At 42.0% G+C, this 13,782-nt stretch overlaps 1 protein-coding gene across 4 annotated transcripts in view; it reads right to left on the bottom strand.

The window, feature by feature from the left end:
- Positions 1-322: 322 nt before the first annotated feature.
- LOC102459993 (phosphatidylinositol-binding clathrin assembly protein-like) overlaps positions 323-13,782 on the bottom strand; it is a 64,738-nt gene continuing 51,278 nt past the window's right edge. For 2 of the 4 annotated variants that reach the window (XM_075940960.2, XM_075940962.2), the window contains 6 exons: positions 13,250-13,280; positions 12,352-12,472; positions 7,779-7,802; positions 7,584-7,640; positions 7,080-7,187; positions 323-5,023 (listed from right to left, as the gene is read on the bottom strand). In XM_075940960.2, the coding sequence (XP_075797075.1) occupies positions 5,009-5,023; positions 7,080-7,187; positions 7,584-7,640; positions 7,779-7,802; positions 12,352-12,472; positions 13,250-13,280 (356 nt within the window). In that variant the 3' untranslated portion in view covers positions 323-5,008. The remainder of the gene's footprint in view (positions 5,024-7,079; positions 7,188-7,583; positions 7,641-7,778; positions 7,803-12,351; positions 12,473-13,249; positions 13,281-13,782) is intronic. The other 2 variants (XM_075940961.2, XM_075940963.2) reach the window with 1 other exon arrangement.

Below are 13,782 nucleotides of genomic sequence, written 5' to 3'. Positions count from 1 at the left end.
TAAATTTCCCTGAAGTTTAGTGACTTAAATATTTCTCCATTGAAGATTAGCCTGCTTTAACAAAAAGACTGCTATTTTTCAAAGCAACCAATCTTCCCATTTACTGAGCTGACTTTCTGATGGGCCAAACCCTTAAATAAGAAAAAGAAGTTTGGCATTATGCCTTTAAGTGATGCTTCAATTATATTTAAATATAACAAACTAAGCAGTCTTTTGATTATTACATTCTGTTCTTGTTTCATCTTCCTAAACAATCTTCCACTCTCATAGCAATTTTGAAACAAACATTGAAATATCTGAACACATTAAATATGAACACATCTTATTTGTCCCAAAGTTTATTTTTCAAAACTTTCATTAACAAATGAATGAATCTGAGCAACAATCTTAAAAACCCAAAACAGTTTTGTATATGGTCAAATTAAGTGCCACAATTAAATGTCAACATAGCCAGTTTTGTGCTTATGCAACATGTTTTATTTTGTAGAATTTGCTTCTTTAAATTCCCTCTCCCCCCCCAGTTTTATGGCTAATGGATTGTTTTTTAAATATTCTGTATCCATTTTTATAAAATGGAAAGGAACTCATTTAAAGAAACAGCCATACAAGAGTAAGCCTGTAAAAAACAACCTCCTACATTATAGTAAGCTTCTTTTAAATAAATACCCAATAAAAGGCACAAACCTGTTACACAAGGGGGGAAATGCAACATATAAAATGATGAAAGCTATTAAATAAATAAATCTAAAATGAAATCTATTCAGCACCTTTTTTTTTTGCGAGTGCTTTATATGAGCAAATCCCAGCCAAATATCTGGCAAAGGACTAGACTGGAAATACAAGGATACAGGTTTGAGATACTGAAGGAGGATTCCTAATGTACATTTTTTTCCATTTAGAACTTCACCAGTTATTACAATCTCTTTAAATAAATGCACATGAGATACTTGTGGAAAAAAGCTATGCAGTAATGTATTTAGCAATGTGACAAATACATCTTCAGAGTAATAGCAACATAACTTTTCTATTTTTCTACCAATAAATGTATAAATGATAACATGTACAGTTTCCATTGCTCAAAAATATAATCTTTAAAATGGAAATAAATGACTGGTACACAGTGCCTTTAGATGTTATCCATACGATACAAACTACCCAAAAGAAAAAAAAGTTTTCCCTTTTATTTACAAATAAAGCACCGATCCACAGTGCATGCTACTCTAAAATTGTAACCCACCCTTTCTGCCACACACACAAAAAAAATCCAAATCTGGACACGTCCTGTAATCAATCTTGTAGCAAGAGATTATTAAACATTTTACAAAAGTATGCTAACAATTTTTACCCTACTTTTTTCCACCACTATGTGCACAGAACTAAAATTTCTCTATTACATAATTTTAGCTGGAAATCTAAATTTAAAGTAGAGAACTTCCTGTAGGCAAATTAAAACACACAAGGACGTTAAAAAGGGACAGCTATTTAAAATGGCCACTTTCCAAGTCCAACACACTCAATACCACCATGTTCCATCCCACCTCCTGCAATAGATTTGATGGTAGAGTGCCCCATCAGAAAGAGATATTAACTTGCCTCACCAAAAAGGACTGCAGTTGTGTTAAAATCTCAGCTGTAAGGCCACTGGAACACATGAGAAAGTGCACGGCCTTCCTTAGATTTCACTGATTGAGAGAAAGGAAAGAGCTGAAGAGCACTCAGAACAAAAAACTTAATTATCGTGGTGTATAAACACAGGGTTAGTAAGGGGTGAAAGGATAATGTTTTCTTGCTCTTCTACCAGTTACTATTTGCAGTGGTTGCAGACTCTTCCCTCCCCTCCCACATCCCCAAGTCCTATCATCCCCAGTAATGGGGATAATTTACTATACAACAAAGTCTCAGATCATCCAGGTCAAATATTGAACCTTAAGAATCTTGACAGTGTCTTTCCTTGCAGTTACATTATTCTTAATTTGTGAAACCATACATTGTGGGCTAAAAATGATACTCCAGCATTTTATATATTCAAATACATGCACAAGGGAGTTGCTAAAAGCTGTTCTGTACATTTCTATGAAGTCAGAAATATGCTAAAACTGCCATTTCTTCAAAGATAAAACCATATCAAGATTTTATGAACCCCATTAATGCATCAACAAATGCTCTATAAAACTAAAGGGAAGGTAGTTTATAAAAAGTTTAAGATTTACACTGTCGCTGTTTTCAATTTTTAAACACTAAATAAAACTGATACCAAACAGACTGAATACAGGAAAACTGTCTAACCAAGTCACTGAAAATTTCTCTAGCCAATCAAATTTTAAAAGTATTTGAGCCTATTTCTGACTGCACAAAGTACAGAACAAGTTCCTACTAGCTAATCAGAACGTAGCTCTTCAAAGTCTTGGATAGTTGTGTTAGTCTGTATCTGAAAAAACAACGAGGAACCCTGGGGCATCTTAAAAACTAACATTTATTTTGGCATAAGCTTTTGTGGGTTGGGTGGGCTTTTACCCACGAAAGCTTAAGTCCAAATAAAACTGTTAGACTTTAAGGTGCCCCAAGACTCCTTGTTTTTATAAAGTTCAACTGAATGTATGCCGTCTGCCCATTCATTTGGATAATTTAAAATGAATCATAAGAAAGGATATAATTTAAAATGGAATTGAACAATAGGACTATAAAATAATCTGCTACAGGAAAAAAGCATTGATATTTACTTTACAGTGCCAGATATTACCTATTCACAACCTATGAGCACTGACATTACTCTAATTACTTTAAAAAACCCACATTTGTCTATGTACTGATCTAAACTGGAGTTAAGACAGAAGAATTTCTTGGAAGCAAGATCTTTAAATGCTGAGTGAACTCTGTGGAATTCATCCCTCATATATTATAAAACTCATTCCAAGTTCCGGGCACGTTTCCCCGGTATGTGGAGAGCCACCCTGGGCACTGGAGAATTCACTGGCTTAAAAATAATTTACAACATTTTTGGTCAACCCAGGAAGAGGGGATTAAAGCCAAAAGCCTTTACATTCAAATTTCAATATTTAATCACTGTATGGTAGTCCAGTTTATATCTTTACTAGTACATGTCCAGAATTTCGGCTTAATACATCCGTTCCATTCGCAACATTTAATTTCACAGAAAATTAGTGGTTACAAATTTCAAATACATGTCAAAAGGACTTAAAAATTCTCACTTTGTTTGACAAAAAGGTATATTTCCTTTATGAAATAAGTATATTTTCCTTACACTCTTGGCACAAAATTAAACAAAAAAAGATACCTAGAGAAAAGGGTATTATAGAATTTAAGTGCTGAATTTCAAATGTTTGCTCTAGAACAATTTGGCAATATTATTAAATGACACATTGGCATCTGTATACTACCTTAATGATATTATTGCTAACATAACAGCCCCAAGACAAGACAGTCACCACTATACTGACGTAAACGACAAGGATGCTTGTTTCCTTTTCATAATGAGCCAGTTTAATATTATCCCATAGTGAGATTTAAATGATACAATAACACTTCCCTTTTCTTCTATTCTCCCACTAAAGTTCTGGAAACATGTTCAGTTGTATGTATGTCAAATTACCAACTTGTTTCATACTATCATGTTTATTCTTCAGGTATTTGAAGATATGAAAGATCAGGCTGAATTTTTAGCCAACATTCTATGGTATTTTTATTTAATATTTTAATTAATAAATATGAAAGTGAAAACCTAAATTTTTGAAATAACTTTTGCATATGTGTAGCTAAACTGCAGTTATTTTTTCGTAGGTTAGATAATGGTTTGCAAGATTTCTATTATAAAAGAAATGTATGTACATTTCTTAAGCAGTACAGTATTTCTATTTTGAAAAATTCTACAAAATAAAAAAGATACTGCAGCATTAAAGAAACATACTTAGAAGTTTACATATATATTTACATATTTAAAAATATTTTTTTTTGTAATTTGTAAAGACTGGATTTGTTAAGTGGGAAACGTTAGTCAAAGATTGGACAACACCATAAATATAATTCTCAGTCAAAAGAAAGAAAAAAAATCTTTTTGAACTGCAGAATTATTCAAATGTGGACATTTCTCCTCTAATGGCCAGCAACAAGACCTGCTAATCCCTCAATTTGCTGCTGGATGTGCTGTTTTCCTGTGACGTGAAGGCAACTCCTGCTAGAGCTAAGAATGATGCTGCTATCTGCACAAAAAGATACCATAAGGAAGTGCAGCTATTACTATCTGTATGGAAGTTGCACATGCTATCCTGTAACATCATATCTTCTGTTTGGAGACAGATCTCAAGCCTATGCCAATCTCTCAGGTGGCATAACACACTGTTATAATGCCAATAGATCAGTCTTTCCTCAATTGTTTTTATATATAGTTAGTTGATTCACAGCATTTAAAACTCACAGTATAAAATTTGTGAATTATAAGAAGCTATTCTAATATGAAAAAGCTGTCTGATTTCACACAATATTGGCTTTATATGATAATACAAGCATTACTCTATCAGAGTACTTTATTAGAGCACATGAAAGTTTTATTGCTCAATCTCATTTGATTTGTGCCTTGACTACAATAGCCACACAGTTCAGGGAGAAAATAAATAGAAATATTACACCCTCAGCCAACTTTCTACAGGCCATCTGCTGATGAATAAAGTTGCAAAGCAATTATATAAGTAAGCCCCTTTTCAGAAGGGATAGGTCCGTAAGTCAGATTTTTCCATTTCCAAACTGACTTTTAGCTTCAAAAATTTTGGTTTTCTACTGAAGCTAGTCTTACATAGTCTAAACCAATGCACAAACATGATTCCATACCATAGTTATAAACAAGAATCTTCTAAAGCACAGCGATTCAAAGTAATTTTATATTACACAGAAAGTAAGTGGATGCCCTGTTGAAGACTGCACTGTGAGAACACTGAATTTTCAATCTTCTTTTTACCAATATTTGGTCGTTATGCATCTTGCTGCTTTGGCGACTCTACATAAACTGTATCTGGAAGGTAGAAATTAAAGTTTAAGTATGTTTACTCAATGCACTGTTTCTGCAGAATAACTAAAAGTTGCACATCTAAAAGCAGGACAATTAACCTTGTTACTGACAACTGGGATTTATTTGGGGGTAAGAGGAGATAATGCACTACTTATTTGGTTCCCTTTTGGAGAGTTATTTAAAAGTACAAACCCCAAACACTTAAGAGTTATGATACAAATAGATACAGAGTTCAATTGACAGGTGAGCATGACATTTTTTCGCCCAATGGAGCACATAAAATAGGTGTGAATCTTCCCACACCCCACAAAATGAGAAAAATCACCGTATTTTACCATTCCAGCTGTGGGCCAAAATCAGTTGAAGACATTTCCTGCTGTGGTTTTGTAAGGCTGAACTCATTCAGGGGAAATGTCTGGCCAGCTAGTCCCAGAAGGCAAATACTGCCTTCACATCCCCCCCATGCCCAAAGTTTCTAGACAAAGATTTTCACAGCTAGCTACGCCAAGCTGGCCAGTAACAAGTGTTCTGCTGCTTTCAATTCATTTACCTCCTCCCCATTTAGGCAGTAGTGCATGCTAGCAGCTGCTATACAGATAAGAGTAACCCCTACAAAAGTGGTTCTCAAACCGCAGTTCGCAGACCACTAGTGATCCGCAGCTGCCTTCTGGGTGGTCTGTGGCTCGAGCTCAGACCCTCTCCCACCTTCCTCTTCCTAGGCTGGAGTGCCAGCACGGCTTCCGGGGGGGAGGGGGGGGGGGAGGGAGAAAGCCCCGAGCCTCCCCACCAGATCCGGCTTGTGGGGAAGAATGCACGGATGCACTGCCTGGAAACTCTCTCCACTGTTCCCATTGGCCAGAATCCCGTCAATGGGAGCAGAAGGAGGCCATGCCTGGGACACAGTGCTGGGAGCAGTGCGGGTTGCAAAGGCAAGTAAGTGCCCCTCACCCTGCACGCTCACACCCTCCTCACTCACAGCCATTGTCAAGACCCTGCACCTCCAGTGGGCTCCTGACCATGCACCTTTCCTTTGTTCTTGCCCCCTCCCTTCCAGACAGCCTATTCCCAGCCTGCTTCTGCACCTTACCCCGCCCTCCCAACCTCCCTCCCTCCCTCCCGCACACCACCTTCCACCCAGATCCTGCAATCCATCCCTATCCCACTAATGGCAGCCCTGTCCTGCACACTGAACCCCTCATTTTTGTCCCCACCCCTGAACCACAAAAATCACTAATCCCAGAACAGGAAATCTGAACCTCAGTCCTCCCTGTCCCTCCTCCTCATCACATGGGTCTGGAGTGTCAGAGGAGTGAGGTGTCTCAGTTGTGGGCCATGTAAGTGACGGATGAAGGTTTTTGGAGGAGATTTTTGCTTCACTTGTGTGATCCCCAACTGGTTTTTGTGGGGGTCAGTGGCCCTCAGCACAAAGAAGATTCCCCACCCCTGCCATAAGTAAAGAAAACATTGAAACCTTTTGTGTTGGACAAAATATTTCACTTAGTTTATCAAACTTCATTTTAAATTAACATGAGAAAGTTAAAATGCTTAATCTGTTTAATAATTTAAATTAAACCGCTCTCCCTGGTCTTGTAGCACTTGTAAAAAGGCTCAGGAATAATTATGTAATTAACAGCAAATTTCCATTAGCAAATGGCAGTCCATGGAAGGGTTTGCATGGAGTCAGGTGAGCCATGGGTGGAAAAATTTGAGAACTACTGCCCTACAAGCATAAAATAGATGACTGTAGCTCTAATGAGTTCAGAAAGATAACACTGGCTGGGAAGGAAGAAAGGCCAGTTTTACTTCACATTCTATTCCTTAAGGTATCCTTTTTGATCAGGGTTAAATCTTTATGGCAAAATTTTAAATCATGTTAAAACATAGGAGATCAATACAAAAGTAACAAGGAGGTCCATTAGTAAACACATTTGTAATTTAAGGGGTCTAGAAAAAGATACTTGTAAAACTACTAGAATCCTAAGTTGCTGGTTTTTTATTAGATCATGCACTTCAACACTGGAATTTTTCCTTAACTTTTAAGTTCATATAAAGTGTTTACCTGTGTTCCAGGGACAGGTGCAAAGGGATTCGTTGGCCTCAGACCTGGCTGTGTGAAAATCATTGGCTGGGGTGCCATTAAAGGTGCAGCACCAATCTGAGTAGGTACCTGCAAGGTACAGAGAAAGATAAGAAAACAAAGTAGTATTTAAAAAAAACAAAAAAAAACCTGCATACATTAATCCAGGAAACTCAGTATTGAATGTTTTGTGCTGAAAAAATCAGGCTATTTTTAGCCAACAGTCTATGATATTTTATTGAATATTTTAATTATTAAATATGAAAGTAAAACCTTACATACCTGTTACTTCAGTTGTTGTACTGTATGTGACATACTGGAAAGCAGCACAATAACTGAAGTAACAGGTAGTTAATCTTTCAGGTCTTAATCTGTGCCAAGGAAGGAGTATAAACTGAATAAGTAGTATATCACAATGTGACAAGCAAACAACACACAATTACATTAACAAGTGTGACACTACAGTTTTAACAATGAGCTCCTTACCATTCCATACACAGGCACTTGAGGTGTAGTCACTGGGTAGGTCATTGGAGCAGGTACCTTTAGTGGCCAGAGGAAAAATTACACTTGAAATTATCTAAAATACAGTTCTACTACTAACTTTTAATAAGGGACTTTACAAAATATACTTTTATATTTTGTAAAGCACTTAAAATAGGTTACAAGAAAGTAACTTACATATCCAGGATAATGTACTCCATTCTGGCATACCAAAAAGGAATAAGGACAGAAAATTATTGAAGTGGTATTGAAACTAGACTACTCAACCCAGGAATGGGTTACGATATACTGAAATGAGCTACATCCATGCTTTTCATTGGGACTATAATATAGTCTTTAAGTACAATGGATAAATGTATAAGCAAGGGAACTTATACATAGGGGAGTTCACCAGCCAAGAATGAGACTCAAGCACAGAATGCAAGCACTTTTCCCTCACTACCTTAGTGTCCGAAGAACAGGAGAAAAAGCACAAGTCACATCCCAGAGCAATGTGCATGGCTGCTGCCCCCCCTGCCCTGCCAAAATTCTGTCCTTGCCGGCCTGTCTATCCTGGTGGCCTCATCCCCCTTCCCGCGGTGCAGACTCCTTGGAGTGCTGGCGGCTGGGTGATGAACATGCGGACACCACAGGAAAGATGTTGCTCATGCGAGACAGGAGAACCATGGCAGAGGAGACGGGGGAGCAGAGGAGGTGGAGGTGGTGTGCATTCGCACTCTCCCTAAGTATGGGCCTGTAAATCCGGGACATTTCATTACTTGCTAGGGACACCAGAACAGAGTATTAAAAATATGGACTGTCCTGGAAAATCCAGGACATATGGTTGGCAAACTCATTAGGGATGTAATAGTATACTGTCTTTTAGCGAATAAAACCCGCGGGTTATATTCGTTTTTACAAACCCCACACCCCAGCTGCGGGCCAGACTCGTGCACGGGGTATATAGATTTTTTCCCCCCCCAGGATGGAAGAGCATTCCCTCCCCCCCCTTTCACTACCTTTGCCGGGTTGGGGTTAGGCTCCCAGCCCGGACCGAACAACACGGGGAAACTTACAAGGGGCACAGCAGCCGGGAACGCTCTGGAGCTGGGGCAGAGGCATCCCCAGCAGAGGCACAAGGCGGGAGGCTCCCAGCCCAGGCTGACAAAGGGAAGGAGCCTGGAGCAAGTTGCAGTGCGGGGCTCTGCGGCCAGCAGCAGTGGTGGGAGTCTGCAGGCGGCCACGACTCACAGGAGTGGGGCCGGGGCTTGTTGCTCCTGCGTGATCCAGCCGGGCGTGCCTCACTGCCTGCAGCCGCTGCTCGCTGGACCCGCTGCGTGCTCGCTTGTTGCTCCCAGGCCAGTGCCTGTCCCGCCTCCCTGAACCGTGCCCCGCTTGTTGCTCTTGGGCTGGGGTATGGTTCGGGGCAGCGGGGCAGGCGCTGGCCCAGGAGCAACAAGCGAGCACACAGCGGGTCCGGCAAGCAGCGGCGGCGGCTGCAGGCAGGGAGGGGCGCCAGGCTGGATCACACAGAAGCAACGAGCAACAAGCACCATGTCCTGGCCCCGCTCCTGTGAGCCGTGGCCGCCTGCAGACTCCCGTCGCTGCTGCTGGCCACAGAGCCCCACGCCGCAACTTGCTCTGGGCTCCTTCCCTGTGTCAGCCTGGGCTGGGAGCCTCCCACCTTGCGTCTCTGCTGGGGTGCCTCTGCCCCAGCTCCGGAGTGTTCCCGGCTGCTGCGCCCCTTGTAAGTTTCCCCGCACTGTTCGGTCACAGACTGGGAGCCTAACCTCCCGCACCGTAAATATACCACCGCACCCTAAATATACCCCCAGCACAGTCTTGTATACCCCGCGGGTTATACAAGATTTTTTTTTTACTAAAACGGTAAAAACCGCGGGATATATTCGGGTGCGGGGTATATTCACTAAATGTCGGTAGATGGTTAACTGATTATTCAATAAGCAAAAGCTTATAGGTTAATGGTATAGACTACATGTATTTCCCTCTCCCTCCCTGATAATTTTTTAGCAGGCTGGCCAGGAGCCTGGCTCAGTCCTGGCTCACACCAGGTCCCAGACCTATCCCCACTGTGGCTCTACATTTAAATTGTATTAGGAGCCAGGCGGGCAGACAGCCTAGCTCAGTTCAGGTTTGCGCCGGGTCTGGGAGCTGAGCCCCCACCCTGGATAGGGGCTGCTGCCACTCCACCCTATTGCCTCTCTATCAAAGGCAACCACACAGGGAGACAGGCAGCCAGTCTGAGGGGAGCTGGATTTTAAACTGGCTCCCCTCGCGGACCAGCTCCCGCCTGGCACCCCACACTGCTCCCTGAGATACAAAGGCAGCAGTGCAGAGTGGCAGGGGGCTCCTTGGGAGTGGGGCAGGAGCGCACTGGCTGCCGGCCCTGCCCCTAGGAACTACAGAATAGTCAAGTAACTGATAAAAATCAATGAAGGTAATCAACTATTCAATTAACGGATATTTAACATCCCTTCAATTAACTGATATTTAACATCCCATCGTGTTTTCTAGACCTTTAGTCATTTCTGTTGTTCTCCAGACTTCTACAAATTTGTCCAAATCATTCCTGATATGTGGCACCCAGAACTGGACACAATACTCCAGTTGAAACTTTGTAAGTGTGGAGTAAAGCACATGAATTACTTCTTATGTCTTGCTTACAACACTCCTGCCAACACATTTCAAAATTATTATTTTTTTGCATCAATGTTACACTGTTGATTCTCATTTCCTGAAGACCATTTCTCCAGTTTGTCCAATTCATTTTGAATTTTCATCCCATCTTCCAAAGCACTTGCAACCCTTCCCAACTTATCATCATCCACAAACTTGACATATGTACTCTCTATGCTGTTATCTAAGCTCCATCATTGATGAAGCTATTCAACAGAGCCAGACCCAGAACTCATCCTATTGGGATCCCACTTGATATGCCCCTCTGGCTTGACTGTTAACCAGTGATAAACTGCTCTCTGGGAATGGTTTTCCAACCAGTTACAAAGCCATCTTGCAGTAGCTACATCTAAATTGTTTTTCTCTGTTTATTCATGAAGTGGTCATGTGAGTATCAAAAGCCTCACTAAAGTCAAGAGATATCACATCTACTGCTTTCTCTCTAATCGCAAGGCTTAATACCCTGTCAAAGAAAGGTAAAAGACTAATTTGACATGACTCGTTGACAAAGCCATAATGTGTTACTTATGTAAGTTTCTGCAAATTGATTCCTTATTTATTGGCTCCATTATCTTTGTGAACTGAGGTTATGCTGATTGGTCTGTAAATTCCGCAGGTTGTCCTTATTTCACTTTTTTCAAGATGGGCTCTATTGGCTTGTTCCATTCTTTCGGAATCTTGCCCATATTCCAAGACTTTCCAAAGATAAATCTCCAGTCAGCTCCTTAAGTATTTTATAATGTATTTCAACAGGTCCTGGTGACATAGACATCTATCATGTCTAAATATTTTTAATTTGTTTTTTCCCTATTTAGCCTCTTACCCTACCTCATTTTCACTAGCTTTTAGCTATATTATATCCAATTGCTATTAAACTTTTAGACGAAAACAAACAAAAAATCATTTAGAGTTTCTACCATTTTCACATCTCTCTCTATAAAAAAAAACCTCCCCCCCCCCCCCCCCCCCAGCCTGAGTAGAGTCCCCAGAAGAGAACACAGCGGCCATGACTTGGGATTCCCCTGGCTTGGCTCCCCCTCGGAGGGTGCCCTCAGCCCCCCCACTGATCCCCATTTCCCCTGGAGATGGGCCAGGAGGTGGCAGCAGAGGGTCCTCACTGCTCTGAGGCCCCAATGCTTTGGGACTCAGCAGGGAACTGATACCTCTGCCTGTCTGATGGTCCAGCCTTGACATCCTCCTGCAAGATTGCAGCGCCAGTGCCCTGTGGAGGTGGGGGGAGCCCTGAGACTCTGGGCCAGATCCAGCTTGCAGGGAAGCACACGAGCCACTCCTCCCCTCCTCACAGCAGCATGCACGTTTGCTTGCAAGCCAAATCTGGCATGAAGTCTCAGGGTTTCCTCCTCTCCCTCTTCCCCCAAGAAAGCCAGTGCTGGTGCTATAAGCTCGTGGGACCCCGGGGGGGGGGGGGGAGGAGGGAAGGGGAGGGGAGGGGAAGAGGGGTATTCGAGGCTGGAGCACCAGACAGGCAGCATCCTGAGTGTGGGCCAGGCAAAGGCAGCAGATCCCTGCTGGGTCGCCACTGCCTCCAGCCCCAGCTCCAGCCCTCCTCCAGCAGCCAGAGGGGGGCTGAGAGACTAGGGCTGTGACAGGGGGAGGAGGGGCGCCGAGAGGCTGGGGTGGCCCCAGCAGCTTGCTGGGGAGGGGAGGGAAGCCAGTGCTGGCTGCAGCCCTGGAATTCCCATTCCCAGCCTGCCTACCCCCAGAGACAGGGATTTCTGAGCGTAGAGTGCAGGGGGCACTGCCCCCTAGTTTTCTATTATTGGTTTCTCCTCCCCCTGAGTTTTGACAAATCCATTCACTGGAAAGCAGAAGATTTTTCCTAGTGAATGAGGAACTTGATCATTTTCTGCTGCCATTAAGCTTTTATTAAAAAGGAAAGTTTCTAGTTTTTAATAGATCTTCCATTTACCAACAAAACAAACCAATGCAAGTGGGTGGTCTTGAATCTATAGCCTAAAACACCACGAATTTGAGACAAAGGGGAAAGTCAATGCCCCTTCAGGTCATTGATTGTGGGTGCATAACCTCAAGTCAGGAATGGTGTAACACTTACCATATGTGAAGCAGGAGGAACGGGAGCAGGATTCCAGGTAGTTGATGTGCTTGTTTTTGCCTGCCAGTTTGTTCCTCCAGTAAGCTTCTTCTCAGTAGGCTGATTCCACTGCATGTCTGACCTAAAAAGAAATTATAGAGCTAAGAGGCTCCAGCATAAAATATAAATTTTTGATCTGCATCTGAAAGAATTTCTATTTATGAGCAGATAAAAATCAGAGAACCAGTAAAACTGAACACTACAGAGGAACACTCATGCAGGCACAAGAAGTTTACAGAGATTCTTATACAAGAAAAATGCATTTCCACTGCTAACTTCATAACAGTAACAATTGCAATATCTGTATCTATGCTCTTACAATTTCTATTGCTTTTGGAGCAAGATGAAAACAACTTTTTAAACACTATCCAAAGCAAGCTCAACAGTTTCTCAAAGCATATTACACAAAATGGTATGTCAGAGTTACTTATTCAGTAATGTACTTCAATTATACCTTGTATGACCTTAACAAGATGCTCAAATCTTGAAGACTAATTTAGATGGTTAAGGCTGCCACTGAACCAGTAGGCTACTTCATCCTGAGGTTTTTGGGTTTTTTTTAATTCAAACAGTATGTCTAGTCCTTGTTGATAATGTATATGACAGTTCTCTTACAGGGGTTTATTTATTCATACTATGGTTGACCTTGTTTTAGTCACAGCTATGTTTGAACACTGTTGTTCACAGCATGATTTCCTGACCAGTGTAGATGGCTTTCAGAACAAAGATCTCAGTTACCATGTTGTGTGATGGACTATCTCTCTCTCTATCACTGTTTTATAACAAGGAATTCTCAAGAAACAAATATTACTTTTCACATTGTATAATTGTAAGAGCTTAGTCAAAAGAAAAATCTTACTTTTTGGATGGGGTTCCTCCAAAGCCAAGATCTGTAACAAAAAAGATAATCCCCCCAAACATAATTAGCAGAATATGTTGTTTCTTTAAGCTCTCTCTCTATAAAAAGTTTCTCCTGTGGGACGACAGAGTAATGTCATCACATCACTCTGCATCCCGCAGGCTCCGGTCTCGCAGCTCCAGACACTGTATGGGGAATGGCAAAGCCTCCTAGAAGCCCGGCCTGTGCCGTTTCCACCTCCCGAAAGGTTGTGGCCAGAGCTGAATACGCAGGACCAGTCGGAGGCGGAATCTGCCCAGGCCAGATTGCCAGGTGGCTTTTCCAGTCACTGAAGCGTGTCTGGGGCAGGAAGCAATTCCATCCAGTGGCTGGGCACCATTCCAGATCAGCCCGCTGCAGGAAATGGGGCTTCGGCAGCGCTGCTGCCATTGCTCATAAGGCATACTCTGAGTAGAGGCTCCAGGATGGCTGGATCTGGGGACATTCGGGGACTTCCTGGCAGCCAAAGGCGCTGCATGGGAACAGGCCCACAG

The sequence above is a fragment of the Pelodiscus sinensis genome, chromosome 13 (assembly GCF_052426305.1).
Source record: "Pelodiscus sinensis isolate ZL-2025 chromosome 13, ASM5242630v1, whole genome shotgun sequence".
Lineage (NCBI taxonomy): Eukaryota > Metazoa > Chordata > Testudines > Trionychidae > Pelodiscus > Pelodiscus sinensis.
Note: the sequence above shows the minus strand (reverse complement) of the source record. Positions and strands in the feature narration are given on the sequence as shown.